We start from the raw sequence: 27,223 nt of genomic DNA, 5'->3' as shown, positions 1-27,223 counted from the left end.
CCTCTTTGAAAGCTGTGGGTTGTAGTTTAAATTCCCGTACATGTTTGTAAGACCTGTGAGAAGCAAACAGTTTGTGTTTCACAAGCTGCTTAAAGGGAGATTTATTATGAATCTTTCCAGTGTCGTAAACCTGGTTAAAACATCAACACGATTAAAGAACAGTTTGAGACTTTAGGACAGGAGCATCGCCCTGTCCAACCCTGGAATTTTTTTCTTCACTCCTCTCTTGGATCTCAGTTTTTTCTGTAAATACTTGAAATTATATTTAGCAGTTGCATCATTTTTGAGTAGCAAACCTAAAAAGAAACTCTTGACTCCAACAGTTTTTGGGATCAGACTTTTAATTGGACTTAAATTCACATAAATAACATTGGTTCATATATATTTTGTATAATATACAACTTTATATAATATATATTTCCCCCTATGATTTACATTCCTCTCTGACTAAAAGTATATCTGTTATATCTATGGAAACAGGAAGCATTGCAGGAAGGCAAAACTGCTCTTTTTGTGCTGTTTCAGTTTTCTTCTCTCTTTTTTTTTAAAATTAAGGTCCAAATGTCAAAAGGAGAGGAGTGCCTTTCTTTTGAGTTGTAAAAAACCAAAACCAAAAACCAAAAAACATTTTCCAAGTTACACAAACAGAAAAGCAGAAAGGAGAATCTATTGCATTGTCTCTAGGGTATTACACTGCACTACAAGGAGTGGGTAGCTATTGAAAATCATTCACCGTATATATTTTACTGTATTGACTTGTGACACAAAAAAAGAGCACTGCAGATGATCTGATATGCATGGCAATGAACATTTTCTGTATGCTTTCGAAGTTTTTTTTCCCCCCATTGTAAAAAATAAAAATAAAAATTGAGAATATGTTTGACTCGACAGGAAACCCTATCTCGAAGATAAGGACAGAGTTACAGCATGAACCTGCGGCAAGGTCGAATATTCATGCAGTGACCAAGCCGAGCACACTTGCACAGATGACTTGAGCTTGTCGGTCCAGATCACAAATCAACACTGTTCGGCTGCTGCGACCGACATTATTCAGCAAGATGAATGGATATCTGGAAGTCAGGTAACGTTCGGTAAGCTCCCTGCTTTGTTCGTGTGCTGTGTTATCTTTGACATGTGGAACATCTCTATCAATCAACACCTCGAGTAAATATTCATAACTGATGCACCGTTCAGTTTCCCTTGGTGAATAATGCAGATCCGATTTTCACTGCCGTTCCGAACTGACTCATCAAGGAACTTTAAGGTCACAAGCAAATGATTTAAAACAGTGTGTTTGCAGGGTATGCCTGCTTTTTCAAGTCAAGGAGATCATAGCCTGTCAGAGTAGAAATGTTACAAGACAGTCAACAGTTATATACCCCGTGATGAGTAAAAGGAGTGAAATTGGCAATGAGGCGTAAGGTTTCTCGTGTCAAATCGGGTAAAAGTCTGCATCTTTTTTTAAGCACAACCTCCAGTGTCACTTTGTCACAGCTTCTCTCAACTTTCTGGCTACGTGGCCTCTTAAATCGGCAAAAACTATGATACATATTTGATTGTCTGAATCAGCCCTGCTTCCTTGAATATCAAACCAGAGAGAAACTGTCACCCACGCTAGGCCTTTAAATCCGAACCTGAAAGCAAAACTATTTTTTCCAACTTCAGCTGCTATTTCAATAGTGATCAAGAACAGAAAGATTTTCGAGGTCAGGTCTGCTTGTAAAATGTTCAGGTGAGCCTCTACCCAAAGGGAAAAAACCTAATTGGTGAGCTTGAAAGAGTTACTTAAATTACCCGGTGAACTGTGAGATCCTATAATGTATCATGCATTTATCACGACAAGACCAACCTAAACTGAACGTGGAGTGTGTTGGTGTGTGTGTGTGTGGTAACAAATTACAGAGGAAAACACAATCATGCCATGACATTGCGACAGACAGCAGGTTTAAGTGTTAACCACCTCCTTCCGTGAAAAGTCAACAACAAACAGCTATTAGTTATTCATTATAATCACAATAAAAATCCCACAAACACCATCATAATCATATCCCTTTTCTAAACGTAGTTTCACTGTATGCTATTGAAAAAATGCAATGGGGAGGACAAGTCGCTGGTTGTGTTTAAAGCACAGTAAACAAAAGCTGTGACTTCTTTCTTTATTGCAAAGTTCTCCGAGTGACCAAAAGAGGTTTTACTGCAGTATGTTTTACACGCTAACCACCATAAATTACTTTGAAAATATGAGCAGAAAAATAGGATGAGTTAACACAACCAGCAGCAGTGCTTATTGTCTCTTACCCTCCCCATTACAACCCTGCCACACATCCATCTTTTTCAATACTCACAGAGGGGAGTTAGTGTTAATTAAAAAGTGCATCATGAATATGTTGCGATTAATAATAAAAGTAAACTTTTTTTTTCCATAAATAACACTTTTTTTCCCCTCTAGTTATCAATAAACCTCTTATTATACAAGTCGAGTAGTCACACGATTCAAATCTGGCCCCTGGGATCTTGTTAATAAAGAATCCGGGAGCGACGCTAACGCTTCCTGAAATAAGGAAGCTGTGACCTGTCAATACAAAACAAGACTGACGGGTCAAATCCAAGAGGAAGATCGAGGAAAGGACTATAGCAGTGACCACACATAGCTATTAAGGACACAACACATGAACAGCGGCAAGGAAATACTTGCAGTACAGCCTGCTGTAGTAGACAAACTGAAAAAAAATGGGACATTTTAAGAATCAAGAGTCTCTGTGTGGGAAAAAGAATACCACTCTCGTGTCTGGACTGATGCGGGAGGTTTTAGTGTTTTTGTTTCATCGGTATGATCACACTGTAAATATGTCACATTTTGGGAGTGCAGATGATGCTAACGTGGCATGTGTTTAAGCATACATCATTATACTCAAAATATGCAGTTAAGCTCTGTGTTACTTTTACAACCAAGAAAAAAAATACTACTGAACTCGCTGTCTTAATTTGTAGTTTTTTTCCTAGTCTCAAATCTTCTTACAGTGAATTTGCAGTTACTGGTGTGCATTATTTTTCCATTTTGTGCAGTAAATACAAAACTCTACCAAGCTAGAGATTGTAATGTCTATAATTGGATGTCTGCATACACATTTGGAGAAACTGTAAGATACTTTGATATATTTGCTAAAATATGATCAGCAAAGATCTGTTCATAATTTTGCTTTTTATTTGTTTTTATTAATGTAGAAATCAAAATCAAAAAAATGACTGAATAAAAGCTTGGTATTGTACGTTTCCCAGAGAATGTATGTACTAGTGTAAACCTTGTAGGAATCAAACTTCCCCAAAGGAAAAAAGCTCCTTTTTTGGGGGACAGAAAAAGTCCAGGCTGGCAGCATTTCAAAAGCTTACCCATTCACACGTTACACTTTTGTTAAATCTGTAATAAAAGACAAATTTAAACACTTTAGACACTTATGATCAGAAGGTTACGTTCTGCAGCTTGAAAGTTGGAGCTTCCACAATTTATGCTACAAGGCCAGCTCGGCTGCTTGCGCTGCAATAACAGACATGAAAGTGGCATCAATTTTCACACTACTAAGACAGACGATAAACTAAACAAATCCTGACTGCTTGACCCTAACGCTGGGGGGGATCCAGACGCTCTGAAATGATGTGTGGGGTAATTTGCTGGTAGGTTTGTGTTTACTTGTCCCCTTAGAGAGAAGGGTAATTTATAATCAAGACATTAAAAGATCGGCTTTTTTGGGAACAACAGTCCCCCTGATACTCAGAGAATGAGGAGGCTCACTTACTGGTTCGATACAGCTAAAAATTGTGATTCTAAGCATCTGCTATGGCCTTTCCATCCACCTGTTTGATAACTATTATGGATCGGTGGATGGCACTTTGCACTGCTGTGGTCAAAGCATCAATTGGTTTTCTATTCATTTTTCTCTGTATATTTTTCCTTTTCTGTCTTTCTCATAATCTACCACAGGTTAAGTAGTTTCACTGTTCATGTGCTGCACCTTCAAACTTTAAATGGCTGACATGAAGATTCTCACTTTGGTCTTCTGCCTGGGGTGAAACACAGATGAAAAAAGGAAGACCTTAAATGGTCCTGAAAATACAGGACACCAAAGCTTTCTCTGTCAGTGACTGCAGGGCATCGGATGGACTTTACGTATGCTGATGGCTGCAGTCAAAAGACCTCATTCCCATTCGTTGATGATGGATTTGCAAAATATTGGATGGCTACAAACTAACCGGACTGACATTTTTCCAGACTGCTGTGCATATTTGCAACTTTTTAAACCCATATGAAAGTAACTAGCTAACATGAGCCACCGTGTCAGTGTTTTAATCGCATTTACAGTCACACGACCACTCAGTGGCAGGCCTTCATCCCGGTCAAGTATGGCGAGTCTTGCCGGCACATCCCCATTTGCTGCTGTTGGTGCTCTTGAAGATCCGAGGCCACACCATCGACAAAATCGGGGACAGGTAGCCCTGAGAGAATCATGACTGACTTGTTCCAGATCATGAAAGTGGGTACAACAGGTAGGAGGAAGGAGATTTCAAAGGTGTGGATATGCTGGGAATTCATGGCATCGTAAAAGGACAGCGAATTGTTGTCGTAGTCCAGCAGGACACCCAGCCGCCTCAGCTGCAGACTCGCCTCCACCAGCATCTCCTTACCATCGTGCCGCACCATAAAGTTGCTGTTGCAACGTGAGAACACCCACGAGGATGAGTTTTTGCCGCTCCATTCGTTTTTTGGGGCTGATTTGTAAGCCACGCCGATGGCATACCTGCAGGGAAAGCACATTTTGGAACACATTACTGATCTGAAGCAAGTGTCCTCCTTAATGACTTTACTTACACAGTCAGGCTACCTCATGCTGAGGACACACAAGATACACGTAGCCCCTTTGGGTTTTTTGTGCATGAAAAAGGTCTACTTCACAGCCAATTAGTGAAAAGAATATAATTAGGATAAGAGTATACACTGTGTGTGGTGTGTGTCTGTTGTGTGTGTGGGGGAGGTTGCGTAACAGCCTAGATTTAAACTCCCAAAAGAAAGATATTTCAGTTTATCAAGCCTCCTTGCAGGCTTGTATAATGCACTTGTGCGTACGTGCAATTCTTACCATGTGGATGCTCCGAGTAGCACCTCCCAGTAGTGACACCCGCTGTCAATAAAGACATTACCAGCAGCTCCATAGGAGCCTGTTCCGCTGAAGCGCTCCGGGGTGTGGCTCTTCTTCAGCGAGCTCTCGTCCTTCTCCATGGTCAGGCAGTCGTTGGACAGACGTAACTTCTTGTGGGCTGTTTTTGGGTCCAACTTGAAAGGTTGACCTGGGAGGAGATATAATTACGTGCTGTTACTGTATGTAATAATAAAAATACCGTCATCATTAAATTCCAAATCTTCATGAATGGCACACAAACAAAGATGTGACCTGAGATGTTTAATTATTACCTCGATAATGCTGAAATATTATAACTGGGTAGGTAAAGTGCTCATTTCTAATGTCATTTTTAATACAGATATATCACGGTTATATTTATGACTATGATTATTACTAGCAGTGACAGCTGTACATGGTGTAACAGTAACAGATGGATAAACATATCTGTATTTATAAATGATACACAAAGGAGGAGTAATCTTATATAAATTAAGAATTAAGCACTTGCTAATACCTTATAAATACCTTATTAATGCTTAATAGTGTGACATTATTATACAGCGTTAGTTATTCCTGTAATGAAAACCCAAATACAGAAGCTCACTGTGCACATTTTTAGGTATAACATGCTCATTTTATACTACAGCTTTCAAAATAGTGTCCAGGTGTTGTTTGACTTAAATTGCTTTGTTTACTTTATTCTCATGAATGAATATATTTATTGGTTGTAGAGCTGTGGGTGTTATGGGAAATGTATTTTTGATTTGTAATAATTCCACCAATGTTGACCTCAAACTTATCGATTGATACGGCATACTAGAACGTGTGTTTGTTTAGTGCATTAGCTCTGCGCGTGGATATAAACAGAACCAAAACAGGAGGGGGATTATTATATGAGAGACACATCAGGAGGATTAGGTGACAGCCAAGGCAGAGAATGAAGAGATTGCTTCATCTTTGCTGTTCTCAACTGCAGGCATGCTACTGGTGTGGAAGCCAAGATTTTTGGCGAAATACACAGTGTATCTGTGTGTAACAGTTTTTGTTTTCATCAAGAACATGTTCAGTGTTGGTGCAAACATCCTGTGTGAAAATAAAGAAGGCAAATAACTGCAGAGAAATGGCTTCATACAGCCCATTAAGTAATGATTGAGTAATGGTTAGTTATATGCTCATGCTGCTTAAGCTGATTAGCTGTATGGAGCTGGTAATATGTGGTTAAAGTGTGCAAGTCTGGTGAATGTTGCAACGTTTGAAAATGGTTCAGGTACACAGTGTACTGGAAATATATGAAAATATTGCAAGGTGAGGGATCCAATCATGATCAAGTGATCATGGCTGACTATTTTATTTTTTAGTTCCTCCGTGTTTTAGGTCCCACTGAGAAATAAACTAGGAGACGAACCAGAACTGTGCCTCCAAAATTGACTTACATGTTGCTTACACCTGCACTCCTCACAAAGCTTAACTGACAGTGTTTTTAGTCCGGACTTCAGGTTAAAACACACCCAAGCTCATTTTTGGTCTCCACCATCTCTTACTAAAATATTCTCTCTTTCAGCTCTTTAATGCTTCTGTATGTTCACCTGCTAGTTTCTGATTGTGTGTCTGCCATTGTTTTTTTTCCACTCAAGCTTGTGAAGTGAAAGAGGCCGGCGATGCCACAAGATAAAAGGAAGAAAGAACCAAAAATAAGAATAAAACGAGAGGAAGATTTCAACCCAGAGCAGCAAAAGCAGAAAACAAATAGAAAGCGGGGTGAGAAGTGCTTGCAGAGAACTCACAGGGAGAGACACAAGAGGAGAATGTTTGAGATACAAGGGCGAGAGTCTAAACTTCAAAGCTTCTCACAGCCTTTGGTGAAAACATTTCGTAACAGTGGAGGAAGCCACCCGGCATTTTCCTCTGTGCCTCCAATCACACAGACTTGGAAATTAGCTGAAGGAAATAGCCTTCACTTCCACCATGATAGGTAGCGGTTGGGGCTTTTCAGTGGAAATGTTACTACCCGGCTGCAACAATTCAGTTTGCAATGGCACCAGTAATTTGGGTGTAATGGGTGGAAAATTGGGAGGGCAAAACTAGGTGAGTGGCAGAGAGAGAGAGGAGCTATGGAGCGAGAAGGAGAAGAGAAGTTGAGGGGATAATATGAGACTGAAGATTGAGCAGAGGATCCCCTCTCAACCTCTCAATGTGTGTGTGCGTAGGCTTCATGGAAGTCAGCCACATCCCTTCCAGACCTGACATTTAACTCTGACACCTCTCATCTCATCTCTCAGCCTCCCTGAGCCTCCCATGGCTTAATGAGCGACACAATGAGGACCCGGACTCCGCCTCCCCTCTCTCTATCTGCCCTTGCCTTCATCTCTCTTCCCCCCATTCTTTCATTCTCATCCTCTCTATCCTCTCTCCACTCTCACACACTCCCCTCTCCAATAATCTGCGTGGTGAGTGTGTGTTACCGCATGTGGATATGAGACGACGAGGCCAATGCGCTGCTGGCAGCCAATTACATTAATGCGCTCTCTTCTTTGAACTGCTTATCGCTGCCAGCGCAGCCATTTCCAAACACTGGGGCTCTGTCATGCCTTTCCAGGGGATGACTCCTGAGAGCCCAGGCTGGGCCCGAGGTTCAGGAAGGGGAGACGCATGTGACGGTAGAGGACAAGCAGGCCCGTACACAAGGCATCAACTAGAGCCTCTCCAAGAAGCAGACATGCCGTTCAGTAAATTGCCAAGAAGAAATGTTTTGAACCGGGGCCAGCGGGATTCTTGTAAATGGACAAAGCCTGAAATAATCAGTTTGCACCTAAACTGTGAGTTTTTTGGCATGATCTCACTGCAAATAAAACTATCAAAATGGACGGTACAACTGAAATAACCCATGAATATGTCGAATAGCTGGAAGGTTTAGAGACTAAACTGTTACAAATTTGAAAAAAAAAAAAAAAAAAAAATCGCCTGCAACTTGTAACCACTGCCCAAGTTTTCATTTCCTGTTTTAAGGCACCTGCAAGCCATGTCTACTCCCAGAATGAGTCATAAGTCTGTCACTGGTGAAAATGAGCCCAATACATTTCTGTGCTGAACATAGAAATTTAGCAACTTGTACTTTAGCGTTTTCATTTTATGAAGCCGTTCTACATTACTATTCATACATCAGTACTTTAACTTAATGCTGAATGTCGGACAAACCTACACGCAGTGAGGAATGTTCTACTGTGTGAAAGTTCTTCTTTTATTTAAGTTAAAGATTTGAGTACTCAGTGCGCCGCTGAAGCTTCTCCATGTTGCAGAGCCGCCATGAAATGAACAGACCCAGAGTCACAGCGAGTGTGCTGGTATTTGCTAGCAGCACTTGGAGAACATGCCAAATTTGATTTCTTCTGGAGTGCTGTAGTCCTGGCCTAAAGGTGTAAATAAGTCATGTGTGGAGTTCTACATTAGGAAGAAGACCGTTTCAAAATAAGAAAGTGAATGTTTACTTCAAAGAAAGTTCTTACATCAGCTACCTTTAGAAACCACACAGGCATGCCCCCACACAAATAAAACTCTTGACTAAAAATATGCATATTGCTGTCAGATTCTAGAGCCAAAACAATAAAGACGAGATGGGGGAGCAGCAAATCTCAGAGATGTAATATCCAAGCGGTAACTGTGATTAGCGTGCTTCAGCCTCTGCAGAAATACTCAGCGATATCTGTGTCTGCAGAGATAATCGCTCTACGTTAGACTGCCTCAGAGCTGTGCATTGTTACGTACTTGCGAGTCTTTAATGGAACCTTGTAAAACACAGAAATGAAATTGTATCAAGGAAAAAAAGAGAGGAGAGAAATAAAAGAGACAACTGTTGGGGGAGCATTTATAAAAAGTAATTTCATTCCAACTTCATTCTGCTGGGTCTTTGCTGAAGTAGTTGCAGTGGGGCAGCATCTGGGTAATCGACTTTATTTCAATTCAGTCAATTTCACCCACACTTCTTCTTTTTCCTGGCTTCCATTTTTGCTGAGGGAAAGATTGGGTTGCCTCCATAATAAAGGAGATCCATTTTACTACATAACTAAACAACGAGCTCTCGTAACACAGCAGCAGCATAACGCAACCTTGTATCCTTCCACAGGTTTTTACATTTGTTTAGAAGTTGCCAACTGGCAGCGTGCCGTTTTTCTTCTAATTGTCTCGTTCATATGTGACGTGGCGTCGAATCCAGCTGTGCTGACTACTTTCATCTGTCTGAGATACAGAGGTACACTGGTGAGATTAGAAATGCAGCAGCCATGTAACACGGACGGGGACATCCAATAACACTGCATGGGTATTAGGTGCTCAGCATGACTTCTTGGCATCGAGAGTGTTTATGTGTCACATCCTCTCTTTTCAGTCCTTCCTGGGCAATTTTTGGCTCTTTCTACAAAACTTCTCCAAAAACTGGAAAAGTCTTTGTGTAGTGAAAAAGCAAAGACAAACAGCAGTCCTTGATCTTCTGCAGTTTCACCCTTTAACGAACTAGGCAAAGTCTTCAGAGACCAGTGCTAGAAAAATAATATTCAGTAAGGCTTCTGGGTCTGCTAAGAATTTCACTGTGATTAAGAAGCCATTTTTGGAAAGGAAGCGTCTGTGATGGTTCGTTAGAGTAAAAGCATGTGAAAGACTGCCTCCCCCCCCCCTTCTTCCAGCGAGATTCTTTCTCAGGGCTTTTGCTTGTGTGTGTGAAATGTAATCATTCACTAAAACAAAGCCATGCTCTCGGTATTCCCTCTTTTGTTGTGTCAATTCACATAAATGTGCTGCACTGCAGGAAAAAAATAGCAAATGTATCAAAGGGTACTTGAAAGCATGGTTTTATTATGAAGCTTTCCTTGGTGAGATGCTGATCGTTCTAGCTTCCAGCGTTCACATTCAGTTTGCAGTCTGGCATTTTAACACAACCCCAATCGCCCCCCTCCACCTGCTGGCATTTTCACCAGCTGAATTAATGAATTTCAGCGAGCAACTATAAGAAAAAACTCTGCCAGCCTCAAAAATACAAATGACAAAACATGGTCATATACTATACTGCAAAAAGTAAATCACTGAATTCCGGTGTTCCAATCACTTGCATGGCCACAGGTGTACAAAATCAAAACAGCCAGGCATGCAGACTGTTTCTACAAACATTCGTGAAAGAATGGGTCGCACTCAGGGTCTCAGTGAATTCCAGAGTGGTACTGTGATAGCATGCTGCCAAGTCTTATCATAAAATTTCCTCACTATTAAATATTCCACAGTCAGCTGTTATTGATAGTATAACAAAGTGGCACATACTACATAGAGTTTGCCAAATTTCTGCAGAGTCAGTTGCTACAAAGGTCCAAAGTTCATGTAGCCTTCAAATTAGTGAGTTCCATGAAATGGGTTTCCATGACTGAGCAGCCGCTGCACACTCCTAAACCTCATGGAAACCCTTCCAAGAAGAGTCGAAGTTGTCATAGCAGCAAAAGATGGGCATGAGGTTTAGGAGTGGACATCATATTAAACTTGACAGATTAAGAATGGGATGTCACTGAAGGACGATGTAGCGTACGATGGCACCATAGGCTTTGAAAGTTAAAGCTGATGTTTAATTGGCTTGGTAACCTTCAAGATAACAATAACAGGATAATAATAAGATCTTTTATTGTGGTTTATGATAAAACTGAGCTGCCTCACGTTCAGCTAATGAGAAACGCTATGTGCTAGCGCTGACAGCTCATAAAAACAAAGCTATTTATAACGCAGTGAAGTGACCTGGCTGTCTTCAGCTCTATGGAATATTTGGATATCAACAAGAAAGATGAAATGATGCAACACTATGTGGGAAGACCAAAGCAAATAAATGCGCCATCAATCAGTACTTCTTAAAAGTTCTTAACTACTTCTTAATAAAGGAACATTCCCAAGAGGGCGGCACTGTGGCTCATTCTTACATTTATGGAAAACAATGAAGCTCTATTGCATCGAGGAATCAGCTAACATCTGTCCAAAAAAACTACTTTCTTGCTGTTTTTCATCATATAATGAAATTTCTTGACAGTGCATACAGTGATGGACTACAGAGTTTGATGCTAGACTGGATCAGCTAGGGGGATGTTCTATTCTGTGTCAATTGCTTGTTTTCCTATGGAGCTGTGATTTATTGTTTTCACTGTCAAGCAACTCAAGGTGCTGTGGGACTTCTAAAAGGTTGCCTGGCAGCTAAATAGGTCAGACTTTGCTTTTTAAATGTCTTTTCAGACTGATTTGCCCCTGACAAGCAGCCTAAACACTGTTGCTTTAAAACCCTCTGAATTGGAATGCCCCTGATTGAAAGCACACACGGCACCCATCTAAAAAGAGTAATTTCAAAAACTTTTCCAAAAAAGAAAAAAAAAAGTCAAAGTGACAGGTAGAGACAAACTGGGAGACATTTGGAGTTTTGGTTTGCAAACTCTGTTCTCTGAGATTATTAAAGAACAGAATCGTAAATCCCACTGCCAGTGTTACTTCAGGGCCCCGTGGGGGCCAGACGAGTTGTTGCAGGATTATTGTTTGTCTTGTTCTTGGAAACAGTTCTTTATGACTAATGACAGCATTTTGGGGTTTTTTTGTCTCATGCTGCATAATGAAGGTGGAACTCGACATATACCTCCCAGAAGGGCATACATAATGAATACGGATCTAAACATAACAGGTATGTTAAACACAATGTTGGAATTGGAGAGAAATTCAATATTTGGTGCTGCGTCTGATTGTTGGGACTTTCTTTTTAATAATATAGAGTCTTTATAGGATATAAATTGCCCTGAGGCGAGTGTTGCAAATTGGCACCACCTAAATCAAAAGAACTGAACTGCTTTATTTAATTTTACTGTTAATCTATTTAAAAACAAAGTCATGGAGATATTCCAGGGCTACTTTTTGTGCATGCACAGACTGTCTCTCTATTGTTTTTAATTTATTTGACAGATCAGAACAAACGGGGAGTTAGAAGTAGCACTGACATGCAAAAAAGATCAACTATCTACCAGGAATGCTTTAAAATCCCAGTATGCACCATGTGCCACTATTCTATGTGGACGCTTCCTCTTCTCCTCCTCTATAGCTTTCCAACCTCTGCTCCGATTTACCTCCTGTTTCTTCATCTCATCTCTACCTCCGACTGTTTACTTTAAGGAGTGCGTGGTAGCTCGGGGCCTGTCATCAGAGATGCATGCTGGGTAAATATTATTGCAGGCCCTTTAACACGAGGAGGGATGTGTATCCCTGGGGCACCTTGACATGTGATATTTTCAGCTGGGATTTTAGCTGCTTACCTAATATTGTGTCTAGGATCTGAGGAACACACACATACACACACCCACAAACTCTCTGGGGTTTGCTGGCTCCCTGCTTTGTACACACACAATATGACTGCCCAGAATAGTTTACCAATAGAATGACAAACATTGTTAAGTCAACAGTCCAGTGTTTGACTGTCAGCAAAGTTGCTGCCTACAGGAAGGCAAGTATTCATTCAGATTGGGTTTTGTTTAGACATAAACAATATGCTCACTCAAAATAGAGGCTAGTCTTTAGTTAAAACAATAGAGCTGCTAAATGAAGACATATTTAAGCCTGGGTTTATATTGTTGGTGCTCCTCCGTCAGACAGTTTCTTTTGTTCTAGAAAATTACAGTGGAGGCTTCACGCTGTGGGACAGCTCCAAATGTTAAGCCAGAAAGCTGGAATGTGAATGCGTCTGGTCATTGTAAAAACACACTATCATAGCTAAACTGACAACATATCAGTGGAGATGAGAATGTAATAGCTAGAAATATTCACAAAAAATTTAAAAAAAACCTGTCATGTTCAAAAGAAGCTGTTCATGGCCTTAGCTGAGGAAATTCCAACTTATAGTTGAAATCAAGCTGCACCGGCACTTCAAAATCAGAAGTTATGAGTGGGACAGCCTGCTCCATAGGACTATAGTGAGTGGCCTGCAGTGTGGAATAATTTTAGACTGTATATAAAAGATGGACACAGCCACCGTGACATCATGTCTGGTTTTGCAGTCTAGAGGATCTTGGTTGTGGGTGTACTGGTGTTTTACTGGTGTTTGAAAACCTGACTTGACAAAGAGCAGATCTGACTTAAAAACCCAGGAAGACACACTCAAGAGCATATCCTGCTTTATTTTCTGTTTCACTCTAACTGGAACTACATTTTTGCAAAATAATAAGGTCGTAGATCAAGAAAGTGGTAGGGCCTTTATTTGCTTACAGTTCTATATAATCAGACGTCTCGTTCCAACTGTCTATGGGAACAACAGTCAGACACAGACAGATAGAGAGAGGCACTGCATGATAAACTGTAAGACCAATCTACATAACATGCAAAAAAGCCACTCATTCTAAATTTAAATCTGTTCTCTGTCCTAAATAACCAAACTGCTTCATACTCTGAGTGCAGCTTTGCTTCTTGTTGACATGAATTCATTACCGAGACAGACAGGCAATTAAAAAAATGCACAAACAGGGCACCGCCTAACAGAAGCAGTCTGGATTAATATGGGTTCTTGTTGTTTTGTGAGCTACAACTTTAATAAATTGTGACCGAGCAGAAATGCAAACTTAATTGAATTTAATGCTTAAAAATGCATAAAAATATTTTTTTGCTTAAGCACAAATGTAATCATTATTATGTCGTTTTCAAAAAAAGATGTTTTTTAAATGACTAAATGCTTCAATTTAAAATAATATTTTACTATCATAATTTTTTCTATAATAAATAAAAGATATATTAAAGAACAGTAAAGCAAATATCTGTGAAGAATACGAGTCATAAAAAGAAAACGTGCTTTTTCTGTACTTAAATAACACCACTCTGTGCTTGTTTAAAGTGAATGTGTTTCCCATTGAAGAATTACAAAGTGTAACTGGACTGGCATATTGCACTTTTACCCATCTCTCTACGTTGCTGAGGCCTGGGTTGTATTATTGGGTAAAAGCAGTAGTCTGAGGGCACTCACATCTGCAGACACTCATCCCTGCAAAGAGCTATTTGGTGTCTTTTATTCACCCAACACTCTTCCTTTCTCACTCTCAATCTGTCACGTTTCATCCACTTGCACACGCTCTCTCTGTAGGTTTCTGGCTCCATTTTTTGAAGACAGTCATGTAGAAACCTGGTCACAGTTCAATCTGAGGTAAATGCACAGTTGTGATACTAAAAGGTCACACAAGCACACTTGCTTGTACAGCACTGCGCAAAAGTCTTAAGCAACCCTTCATTTTTTCTTATATGTCGGAAAATGAGAAATAGGTGCGGTGATTTATTGAAACGTGTCCAAACATACATCTAAATTTAGTATATAAGGCAAAATCAGTTTGTACAATTCTAACAAGCTTTAAAGTCAAGATTTGGTATGCCCACCTTTATTCTTCAACAAAGTCTGAACTCTCTTAGGCAAACTGTTATCACTTTTTCAGATGATTTTTAGATGATATTGGATGGATATTGGATGGTGGATCAAAATGTGACGGTGTTTTTCAGTGTTCATAATTACATCAGTTTTGACAAGTTCTCAAACACCACTGACTAAAATACAGAATGAAGCCATGACATATCCTCAACCGTGGTTTACAGATAGCTGTAGACACTTCCTGCCATAATTTCCTCCCGACCTACTACATACATCCGCTTCCGCTTATCTTTTTCAGGGTCGCAGGGGGCGCTGGAGCCTATCCCAGCTTTCATAGGGCGAGAGGCGGGGTACACCCTGGACAGGTCGCCAGTCTGTCACAGGGCCAACACACAGAGACAAACAACCATTCGCACCCACATTCACACCTATGGGCAATTTTGACTGCTCAAATAACCCTTCTCCACTATAATAACCTATCCCCACTAACAGCATGTCTTCGGACTGTGGGAGGAAGCCGGAGTACCCAGGGAGGACCCACGCGAACACGGGGAGAACACAGAAACTCCACACAAAAAGCCCCCGGCCTGATGGTGGAATTGAACACAGGACCTTATTTCTGTGCAACAACAGTGCTAACCATCGTGCCACCATGCCGCCGATTTAAACGAAAGTTTAAAATGTATTTCTTCACCTGTTAACAAACTAAAAATCTCCCACTTTCATCTAAAAATGATAAGACAGAATGACTGAACTGAAAATGAGAAACTGAAAAATTTCACAAAGCCTGGAGCACTTTTGCTCAAGACCCCTTTGAAAAGTTGAAAGAAACTAGAAGAAAAATATGGAGACATGAGGAGTGGCTCAAGACTTCTGCGCAGTACTGTACATGCACATGCCCCTCTTAGCATCATGCTTAATTCATATGTTATTCAAAAAGCTGTGAGTTACTTCACATGTTGGCTGCGAGCATCCCACAGCAAAGTGATACTTCCATATGCTCCAGCGTTAGTGCCACTGTTCACTTTCAGGCACTCGAGGTTTAGCTTTTATTAGACTGACCTCAAAAGCCAGTGAAAGCTCTAGGACATGATTTTAAACGTTGTCTCAATCAAGCCAACCTGAATTTCAAAAGGATGAAAACATTTAAAGATTGAACACTTGAGATGGGTAGTATATATATAAAAAAAAGAAAAGATAGAAATCTCTGTTGCAGAAAATGAGCAGGTGTCTTATTTTACTCCTTTTTAATTGTAAAATGTTGTTGAGTAGCTTCAAGATGCTGGCTTCAGGCGGAAATGTGGACTGGACTACAGAGAGCTGTTGGTAAGATGAAAGATGAAAATTTTTTTAGCTCCTAATGAGATCACATGAAGCAGTTTATATGCTTTTAAACATCTCCCACCGGAGCCACAAAATGATTTATACAGTACGCAAATACTATTTATTTATTTTTACATACTTTTATGCCATAGTAGTGTAGTAAAACTGGTGAAATGCTCCTTTATTATTCCTGGATTCCACCACAATACATCCTAAATTTTCAAGATTCCCGAAAAACAATTTAACATAATAATCCAACTTCTTGAATATCTTTTAATACGAAGAAGACTTTAAAACAAATGTTTAAAGTATTTGGTGCTAATACCTGTAGGGCTGCCCAGTGTTAAGACTGAAAGGTGTATCATCTTTAAAAAAAAAAAAAAAAAAAAGGATAAGCATGACCTCTGAGATTATTTGACAGATGGCATAAAGATTGAAAAATAGACTCCAGACGAGGCGATCATATGCCATAGCCAGGGGTAACAGAGGCCAGCGTGCCAAGAAAGGGGTTAGAGAGGGACACAAAAGCGGAACATGAAAAGTTTGAGGCCACAACAAGCTGTTGCATAACAAAAAAAGACCTTAACAAACGGAAAAAAACAACAAAGGCCATGTCGAATTCCTTCACTTTATTTTAACACGATCAGCTCCCATAAAATGTCTTTTAGAATTTGTGATGGTAATTGGTGTAATATATTAAGCATTTCCTTATGCATTTAGTGCTTTGCATTAAATTGCAATTTGTGTCCTCTGAGGTCAAATAAGACGAGTTTATTCAGTTTATTTGCTTGCGATTAAGTCAACATCTGTGCTTATTAGGAAACTTGTTCACATTTAGTTAGGCTCTCTGAGTCTGTGTACCATATTTGTTAGTTTCAGTTCATAAAATTTAAATTGTTATAATTATTAAAACTATTAATATCTTCAGGAATTCACCTTGTTTTGAGGTTTGAGAGTTGCTGCAATCCCAAATATGATCTGCAGCAATTTAAGGAGTCATGTTGTTGAAAAGGCAGGATTGTGATGCATGACTTTATAGTATCTGGTAGTGCTACATGTCAAAATGCTCTTTGCTTGCAACCCTCTGCCTGAAATATGATGAGTTTAGGTTAAAAGCCCCCAGATCCTCTCATCCTAAAATACTGAGACAGCTAAACCTTCCAATCTAGTCACAGACAAAAAAGAGACTTCAAGTGCAAGTTCTGAGCTCAAAAAGCTTGCTACTTGAGCCCACAGAGCAGCAGTCAGAAGGAAAAAACTCTAATAAGCTTGTCAAAGTGAGATATCTGTGATCGGTTTTGTTGTGACCCATTTTAATCCAAAATCACTATTCGACTTCACCAGAACAGATGAGTGAGGCTCTGTAATCTCAATACCAATTCTTCTGCCAAAAATAAAGTGGGAGAGGAGAGGGAGAATGAGGGACAAAAACATGTGAAGAGGCTGACACAAACACAGGTGTCATAATGAAAACCACAAAACCTCAATCATGGATAAAAATATTAATGTTTTTTGTTATTTTGATGGCTTGTCTAAACCATTACAGCAGAACGAAATGCTGGTTGCCAATCACCGACTCAGAATCTCAACCACTGTTGGCTGTGGGTGGACAAGCTTCTTTCCCCTGATAGCACAGGCTGCCAGAGGAGAGGAAGAATGACAGCGTGGGGGTAGAGGGGGAGAGAGAAAATCATTCAATATTGCACTAAACTACAGCTTTAGCCTATGTAGTGCATTATACTAATGCATATGATATACTTTGTCGTGTGCTATCTTGCACTACGCTGTAGTGGCAAATATGTATGGTAATAGGCAGTGGACAGAGATTTCGTTTATGTGTGGGTGGGTCTGACTGTTTCTTACATGAGAGCTCATGGTGACTTACTATTCTGTTCATACGGTTAAGAGTATACATATATCTATATAATATACATAATGCATTTGACCTCAGTTTATTAGTAAAGCCAGGCATGATTCTCTTTAATGTCAACCATAAAACCAGTATTTACTACATATATCACAACTTTTTATGTAGTCAGTACACTATTGTTTAAATATAGGTATTTTAAAATTATTCACTATGTGTAGTACAGTATAGTTTAGACTGTGATTTTAGCTCACTGGTAGGTGTTTGCTAGGCAACATGATGCATAATGAAAAAATTAGATGTTGTCGCAAAATAAAAATGATTTCCTGAGGTGGTATTTGTGTATGCACATTATATTTGGGTCTTTTTAGTTTATTGGTAGGTTGCTAGGCAACAAGATCACATCATATCTCAATGTCACTGCTGTGAAATAAAAATCCTTGTATGCTTTTATAAGTCGTCGAAAGTGCATAAACTCAAAACTCAACAAGTGGATTGTTTTAGCCTGTTGGTAAGTGGTTGCTAGGCAACACGCTTGATGTTGTAGTTTCTGATATAGATGAGAACCTTCAGGGAGCCTTGCTCAACTCCTGATCATGCAGGAAGAGTTGACAAACAAACAGAGATTTCATGTATTATAAAAAGATTACTGTAAACTGTCAATAGACAATCTCTGACCATATCATGTCAATAAAGCTTTACTGAACTGAAATAAACTGGGAAATTTCCAGATGGCAGTATCTCATACAGTGGAAAAAAGGATATGCTGGTGAGGAGGGTGATAGTGCTTTCTAGAAGCCTGCTAAGACGAATACTTAATACTAAAATATGTTAAATCAGTGACATAAAGTAAAAAAGGTTCAAACCTTAACTATGCCTATATATTCCAAGTGTATCCTGATGACAGTTAATCCTAAAAACCACTCCCGGCATAGGCTGAAATGAGCTGGCATATCAGCTGCATTTTTGCTTCACTGCACTTCGGCTGCAATTTTAGACTGATTTTAAAATTTTATTGAGCACCCCTGGGGCACATCCTAAATTAGCGATATCGCTGAGGTTTTAACTTATTATATGCCACAGCTGAACCTGATGAATATTCCCGCAAAATAGACTGTGGGTGATGTGACTTTGTAGATACAGCCATGACGTCTCTTTTACTGTTTTTAAAAGAGGAATGTTAAGAATGATTCATCTTTGAGTTGAACTAGTGATAAATTATGATGATACCCTGCAATATTCATCATGGTTGTTGTCAAGCAGCACTAACATATTACCTTATCACTTGATATGGGAGCCTCTAGAGGGGACTTAAATTTGACATTCATTGTAGCTTGCAGTGCAACCAAGAAGCCCCACATTACAGAGAGGTTGGTGCTGTAAGACTTCAGCAAAGGAAAAAATAGTCACAGAATCCATCAATAAATCCAGACTGCTGGAGAACACTGAATCAGATCTAGGTGTAAAACTAAACAAGACTGTCAGTACACAGTACAGACTGTCAGTACAGGGCAGGGATAGCTCAGTAGGTAGAGTGGCGGCCCCATGATCGTAAGGTCGGGGGTTCGATTCCCCTGAACAGCTACCCTGAGGTACCCCTGAGCAAGGTACCGTCCCCACACACTGCTCCCCGGGCGCCCACTGGCTGCCCACTGCTTCACTGAGTGAATGGGTTAAATGCAGAGAGGGATTTTCCCCACGGGAACCAATAAAGTACACTTTCTTTCTTCTTTAAAAATTATTATCTGGAATAAATGTTTAGACCACTCACAATAATCACTCAAAATCAGCAGGAACCACACAGAAACAGCTACCTACAAACTACGGATAGTGGTTTATTTTAAAATACAAATAAATAACCTCTGTGGTGTTTGTCACTAGTTTTGTCACTGGACCTGGTGTAGTGTACTGACAAGTAAATGTTAACAATGTCTATTTAGTGTAGGGCTGAACGATATATCGCATTTGCGATAATATCGCGACATGATCAAGTGCAATTTTCTAACCGCAAAGGCTGCGATTATACTCTGGACATGTCCAAATTCATGGGCTGCATCCTCCTGAGGCCGCATTTGTAGACCGATTACGTCACAGCGACACGCCGAAGGCTGTCCAAATTCGTAGACTCCTCCGAATGTAGCCGACAAATGCGTCCTCCTTTTCCCCGAATTTGAAGGATGGGTCGGGTGTGTCCTTCGTGGCCTACCATATCCCAGAAGTCATAGCGCGGCCCAGCCAAACTCCAGTTTCCAGCAATGGCGGCCGCTACTAAGTTTTAAAATTACTCATACTAATCTTTCTGGGTCACAAAATAAACTTTTAACATATTTTCAGGCGAGAAAGTAGTTGTGTAAACATCAAATATCTGCTCGGTTTATCAAGATATCCCATATTTGCAAAAGTGCTTCGACGTTTTCAGAGGCGTCTGCTACCCACCAGCTCGACAGCTAGCCGGGAGCTCGAGGGTTAATGATGCGGCCGAGAACGGCACAACTCCCGGCACATTATTTTCAGATCACCGCGGACTTTCGCTGCTCGGGTTAAACGTAATATATAAGTCACTTAGACAACCTAAAAATGTTATTGTTGGGCTTTTTTCAGTGTTTTGTTTGTTCGTGAGTAAATCGGTTTGGCTGAGATTAAAGTTATTAGATTAGATAAAATAAAACTTTATTAATCCCCCAGGTGGGTTCCTCCTTGGTTTTCACACAGCTGACTAAACGTCAAACAGAAAACGTATTAAACAGAAGTATGAGACAGTCGAGAATTTACGCCAGTGTCTGGTTATATTTTAGATAGCAAGAAGCAGACGGCCGAGTTTATTAAACTCCACCGAGACAGCGGTGACGCTAATCAGAAGGCTAGACCGTCCAATTTCACGCCTTTCACAAACACGCCTTTAAAATTTAAAGGCGTGTTTGTGTGTGTGTTTATACAATTGCTATTATGTTTGCACTTTATGTGTAATGTTACTGACTGCAGAGATCAGTAAGATGTGTGTATTTTTTATTTATTAGTTTTATTTATTTAATATTATTTTTTAATTGAATGACTGTCTAGTAGTTCACAGATGTCGAAAAACTGAGTGTGGTAAAGCCACAGATTTTGTTTATGTATATTTCTGCAATCTGCACATTGTACTGACTTTCATTTTAATGTTTACACCAGGGTTCCTTGTCAGCACTTTATGCTCAGATGTTTGTAAGCTAAAAATAAACTATTGTGTATGTTCAAATATACTGTTGTGATTGAAGAAGTTAAATAAAAATGTCAGTCATCAATTCATGCATCACCTCATGTCATCATAACAGAGGTCTGTCTTCCAGGAAAGAACAGTTTAAAATTAATGTAATATAGTATTGGCCATACTATATGATGTATTGCTTGTCTTTGTTTAATAATACAGAAGACAAAGACCTTAAAAAATAATCGCATATCGCATCGCAATCGCAATATTGGGGCAAAAAATCGCAATTAGATTATTTTCCATAATCGTTCAGCCCTAATTTAGTGGCATAGACTTGATCCAGTGTGGTCAGTAAACAACACATTCTGTTGTGGCCATGCATTGTTAAAATGTGGTCACAATTTAATTATGTTCCCATGCAATTCTAACCAGTGACCACATCATAATGTTTGGCAAGGCAATATTTTTCCCCCATGTCCCAAAGGAGTTAAGCATTTTTAAGACTATTCTATCTCTTCAAGTTGACTCTAACCTTACATGCCCCAAAGAGTATCAGTGCATGATAATGACATGATTATGAAGTTTATTTGCTCACATTTAGCTAACCTTAAAAACTGCATTTTTTTTACTAGCTTGTACTGTTACAGGGAAAAAGAAGCATGTTAAAGCAATGGAAAATAGTTCAAGTCTGAGGCGAGCTTTGACAGCAGCAATCTCTACCTCAGGGAGAAAACAGGAGAAAAGAAACAAAAGAGAAACAACGAAGAATCTGAAGGACGACAATTAAACAGTCTTGTAAAAACAGTGGAAATTTCTCCAAGCAGGAAAAACAACTGCTGTGTACGCGGTAAGAACAAAACGAGTACATTTATAGAAGAAGGGAGGATGCCATATCAGTTCTGCGACAGACTGGCGACAGAGGTGCTGGTGCTCAGAGTACTACAGGTTTAATCCCTGTAACATTTGCAGTGGTAAAAATAAGTTGTACTGTTGCACAACTCACTGTAATCTGACAGGTGTGTAGGAGAGGAAAAACGTGGAAAAGCTCTCTCGTGCACAGTTTATTTAATTCAGCTACTTGTACACCTTAATGTGTGTCAAAGCACAGAATACTTGTCAAGGGTCTTGCTACCAAAAGTACTGTATGTACATACTTCAAAAAGTAAGTATGCACATACTTGTAACTTAAATACACACTTTTTGGTGGGGAGAGGGTGATAACAGTAAACCTACGCTGACAAAAAGTGGCTAAAATGTGATAAGTAAACGTTACAATTCTATCTTCTATGTACGAACCATTCAGGATGTGAACTCTATAAGCTAAAATAAGTGTGTGAGGATTCCTTACCCATATCCCAGTATACTTTTAATCTTACCATCACACTATTTGTGGTGTTATTACTAGAGCATTATCCATGTAGGATACTTTTTGTGTCATTTTGCAGAATTTGTAGTGGTATTGTGCTGATGGACGATGTAGTCAGAGATTAATTTTAGATCTTACGATAATCATCATAGCGTATGTATATATGAAGTCTGTATGTACAGCCAACAAGTCGCTACTGACCAAGGAAGGTATGAAGCATTTTCCAGGCTCCTTCTATTCCGAGCACAATTAAGCTAGGTGACTCATATACATGTACACGTACAGTCATAAAGCCATAATTTTCCATTTTTACAGTGTTTACAATTTCTTGAAATTGATGGCGTCAACACACCAAAAGGTAACGATATTACCAACATGTTGTATTGTTGATATAATATGGTTTTCTGAGGTCTGCAAACCATTAAATTCTGTCTATATTTACATTTTGCACAGTACCAACTTTTTTGAAATTGCACTTGTAAGAATATCGTAATATCAAATGTCTACTCAAGAAATGTCCAAACACATTTTTGACATAAATACTTTTTGTTGAAAAATTGTCAACTTTTTGATTCTCCACATCAGAGAATGATGAAAGCCTACCTTCTGGAAATATGCCTTTAAATTTTTTTACATTATACTTTTTGTTTTTTCTTTAACTGTTCATACATTTAGACTAAAATTATTCAGTGAAGATTGCATGGCCTACAGTGAATTGCTTTGAGTGTGAGTGAGTGATTGTGACAGAAATACATTAGACACTGCTGGCACACTTGCTGCTTTCTCCTTTCATGTATGCATATACAATGTAATAATCTAAACTAGCTCTGAATCAGCAGCAAATCTGCCACTCACTTGTAAATCAAAGACAATCCTTTGGGAAAAACACTCAGTCGTGACAACATTATGTTGCACATATGATACAGAGAGAGATGCAAACTTTTAGCTGTATTAAATATCCAAACCCAAATAACACGGCTTGTAAATATTCATGAAAAGGCTGGCAGAAGTGTAACATGTGCCTTCACTTACTGTTGGTTTTGAGGCGGGCTGGCTCACTGTTGCGACTTCCTGCTTGGTTGATAGCCTTGACGAAGAAGATATAACGGGTGCCACTCTGCAAGCCGTGCACCGTGTAGTGGTTCTGCTTGATGTTAGGTACGATCATCCAGCTGTCTGCAGAGTTGTACAAGCCTGGCAGAGCCACAGAGACACACACAAGTACACACAGCATTAGTAACAAGGTTATGTTGCCGCTTTTAAGGTAAGCAGAGTTAGTGTGTCCTGCTAAGAACCTTTTTTTTCCAGTGATGTTCAAAAGAGTAAAATCTGTTCTCAATTCCGACCAGAGGAGGGTTATTTTTCCTCAAAGCCCCCAAGTGAGTCATCTCCACCCAAATAAGGAGCTCAGAGACCACACGGCTCTCCATGTTATGCAACATTTATGTCTACATACTAATCCATCCCATTACAGTACTTTTACATCAGGTTTAGCATGACAAACTCCCCTGAGGCAATATTGTGCGTTCACTAAGCTAAAACTATAAGCCATTACGAACAAGGTACTCTCAATATAAATCTCTGAAGTAAGCGCCTCAAGGCAAAAGACTGTCATTGCCTTTAATGTTCAAATGTATGGAAACACAGGCAGTAACAGCATGACCCTATTTGGTGGGCACTTTGATTTAAAGCAGCTTGCAGTATAGAGTTGGTAATGCCAGTTAAGCTGTGCAGTCAACTGCTTCTAAACACAGTCTTCTCAGTCTCTGAGATGTAGCCGACTGTGAAAGATAAAAAAAGGAAATGTTGGCTGTGAGCTAAAGAGTTGATCGCCCACAATGGGGAGCTCCTTTGGCTTTACTCTAGCGTGAAATAACTGGATTGATTTAACACATTAAAATCACTGTTATCGCACAATTACCTGACCTACCACTCTCGTGGTAATCAAGGTATGTTTCCTGATTTCAAAGATGAAATAGGCAACTTTGAACACAAGGTGAGATTTATGCAGCTGCTTTGGAGGATTTTAGGGGAGGATTGCTGATTTATGCAAAATGGATATTGCAAAACATGCCAAGTTTGGAGCTGCTGTGCTTACGCTTTATGCATGAACATTGCGTGACATGTTATATTGCGTACCTTTTCCAAAGGCTATCATACAGGACGTGGAAAAAACAGAAACCCAAAAACTGATCACTCTTTCATGGTCTTGTGAACAACACGAGTGTATTAATAACGCCGATAGTTAAAATGAAATGAATGAACTGACAGCATGAATAATAAAACCAAGATGTGCCAACTGGAGACTATACAGAAATTCTATTTTATGGGCAAACATTTTAGAGGCAGTTTATACAAAGAACTGTGAAATTACGAACACATCCAAAAAACAACGACAAAAAACCCCCAAAAGCCATTGCCAAAACCAACAAAGCATCTTGTTTAGTAGAACCACAGCTGAGCCTAACATTTGTAGAGTTGAAAGTAGAATAACCACCCTTTTCATTGTCTCATCCTTCCTCCCAAAGCAAAATTACAAGGAAATAAAAAACACGGAAAGGGAGAGAGTTCTCTGGGCCATGCTTACCTTGTCCCATCTGGTGAGGATGCATTGTGAATTATTGAGTAAGATGGAAACAGCATGCATAAGTAATGGCTGAGAGTCTGATTGTAAATATAAATACTTCACAGGACGCAAATAAGGCCTTTAAAAGTGAGGTGCCTTTAAGAATGAATGAGGGGAGAGGACTCTTAAGGCTGGAGTGGGAGTTGGGGCTACATTTTTTACACAAGCTTTTCTAAGACAAAGAAAGCACAAGCGACACGTCTTCCTTTAATATGACAGAACCTAATTTACACCTTTACACCAGGTACACGATCCATTTTACATGCAAATGTGTTTTATTTCATCCTAGATTTGCAAATATGCATGCACTGTTAACAATGAAATCCTATTGCTGTTTCACTTGAAAAAAAAGAAAAGAAAATCAAGACTGTTGTTCTGCTGTGACAGCTGTCCCTTGTTGTCATAAAATTTATGCCACCCACCTGTCGTTTTGGCTGCATCCTGCAGAAATTAGGTAGACTACAGTGTTACGTGGGCTTTCAGAAAGAGATACATGGGACAGATGAGAGAGAAGGACTTCACGCTGCTTTTCATTTTTAAAGCTTTTGATCTCTATAGCACCTCTCCATTTTTGCTAAATAAAATTAGGTCAGTGCGCAGCAATATGCTATTGCTACTTTTGCCAATGAAAGGAGCTTCTTGACACTAGCTTTGGAAAGCACCGTGGCTACAAAGTATGGTGGCGGTGTATGTGAATGAGCCATTTGGGAAAGAGAAAGCGAGGGACTACAGAGAGGAAGTAGATCAGCTTGCGTTGTGCATCCAGACATCAAGAGCTTGTGTATGTATATGTACAGTATGTCTGTGCATCTGTTTGTGTCGCCGTTTTCTCGGAAGCAGGCAGACGAGAAGGGAAGAGCAACATGAAATATCTGGGGAACGGAATAGGGTTTGTCTTTGATGATGCAATATAAAGTTAATGGTGACAGCGTGTGTCTCACTGTGTCCTTGCATGGGTATGTCTTAGTCCTCTGTTCATTTCTTATAAAACAGCCCTATACGTGTGTGTATGTGCGTGTGTGCTCATCTTACTTTACTTGTACAGGTTAATATTGTCTGACTGGCCTTCTACAGTGACTGAAATCTCATCGCCATTTACTCTTAATGTATTATATCGCTTCTAAGACTGATCTGGTGTGGATCAATCTCAGAACTGTTCCCTATTGAGATGCACAAAGCGCAATTTTTTACCCCTGCACTTTGGGCTTCCCTTGCGCCCACTGTGAATCTGCTTCTCACCTGTGATAATCATTTTAATATTTCACCACAGGCAATGTTTACGAGCACACATGAATAACAGGTGGCGGAGGGAGACAGCAGGCAGATATTGCTAGCGCGATTACCAGGCAGGCCTCCCAGAAACACAGTACAAACCGGCGACAGGAACGGGGAAAGTGGCTGATGTCATGCGGAGATGGAAGCAGAGGGAAAGAAGGAAATTACTACTCCCAAACAAAGCGGATGCTGCATTTCTTTTTAGGCAAGTGTAATTGTGGTAGATATTATTCATATCGCAAAGAAAGTGTATTAGGAAATACAGCTACTTGTTTTTGTACTCATAATTAGCTATTAATACCACTCTCCTGTACACACAGATGATAGAGCCAAGGTGTAAAAGGCTTTGCATAAAGACTAGAAAAAACTAAGCTGGCTCTATCCTAAGGTACTAACTACCTATTTTCTAAGAAGACAGATATTTATTTACACTATTAAAAAGCAAAGCAGCATTATGTGGAATATGAGGACCCACCCCAACAGGTCGCGGCAGATGGCCACCCCTCCACGAGCCTGGTTCTGCCGGACGTTTCTACCTGTTAAAAGGGAGTTTTTCATACTATTATTGGATTTTTCTCTGTATGTATTATTGTAGGGTCTAATATATATAGCACCTTGAGGTGACTGTTGTTGTGATTTGGCGCTATATAAATAAAACTGAATTGAATTATACTAAATGTATATCTGTAAAAAGATCATTTATGGCAAATCTATGATGACCTTTTATGCTGTTTTACCCATGTTCTGTAGCCCTGAACCTTTCCTGACACTGCCCAAGCTGTACATAAGAACCGGTAATTAAATGTTTTTACGTGCGTCTGTGAGAATAAAGCAAGTAACTGTTCTGTGATTTCACAGCATGCCAACGAGTGTTGCGTGTTCTGCCTCTGGCATGCACGGCGTCACTTGAAGCATTAAGAGTTGCTGATGGGTGCTATATGTGAGAACAGGCAACGGCAATGTCCCGACTTGATTCTCTCAATATTTTCCAAGGTGTTATGACATTAG

The 27,223-nt window shown here is 39.7% G+C and overlaps 1 protein-coding gene across 5 annotated transcripts in view; it reads right to left on the bottom strand.

The window, feature by feature from the left end:
* Nucleotides 1-323: 323 nt before the first annotated feature.
* mid2 (midline 2) overlaps nucleotides 324-27,223 on the bottom strand; it is a 170,398-nt gene continuing 143,498 nt past the window's right edge. For all 5 annotated transcript variants that reach the window (XM_085296409.1, XM_085296393.1, XM_085296389.1 and 2 more), the window contains 3 exons: nucleotides 23,347-23,508; nucleotides 5,133-5,340; nucleotides 324-4,793 (listed from right to left, as the gene is read on the bottom strand). In XM_085296409.1, coding sequence (XP_085152535.1) covers nucleotides 4,370-4,793; nucleotides 5,133-5,340; nucleotides 23,347-23,508 — 794 coding nt within the window. In that variant the 3' untranslated portion in view covers nucleotides 324-4,369. The remainder of the gene's footprint in view (nucleotides 4,794-5,132; nucleotides 5,341-23,346; nucleotides 23,509-27,223) is intronic.

Source organism: Mchenga conophoros, linkage group LG2, assembly GCF_057382185.1.
Source record: "Mchenga conophoros isolate Kocher_MC1m ecotype Shallow Benthic linkage group LG2, M_conophoros_male_GT1.1, whole genome shotgun sequence".
NCBI lineage: Eukaryota > Metazoa > Chordata > Actinopteri > Cichliformes > Cichlidae > Mchenga > Mchenga conophoros.
The sequence above is the reverse complement of the archived record's forward strand: the minus strand, read 5'-3'. Positions and strand labels throughout refer to the sequence as shown.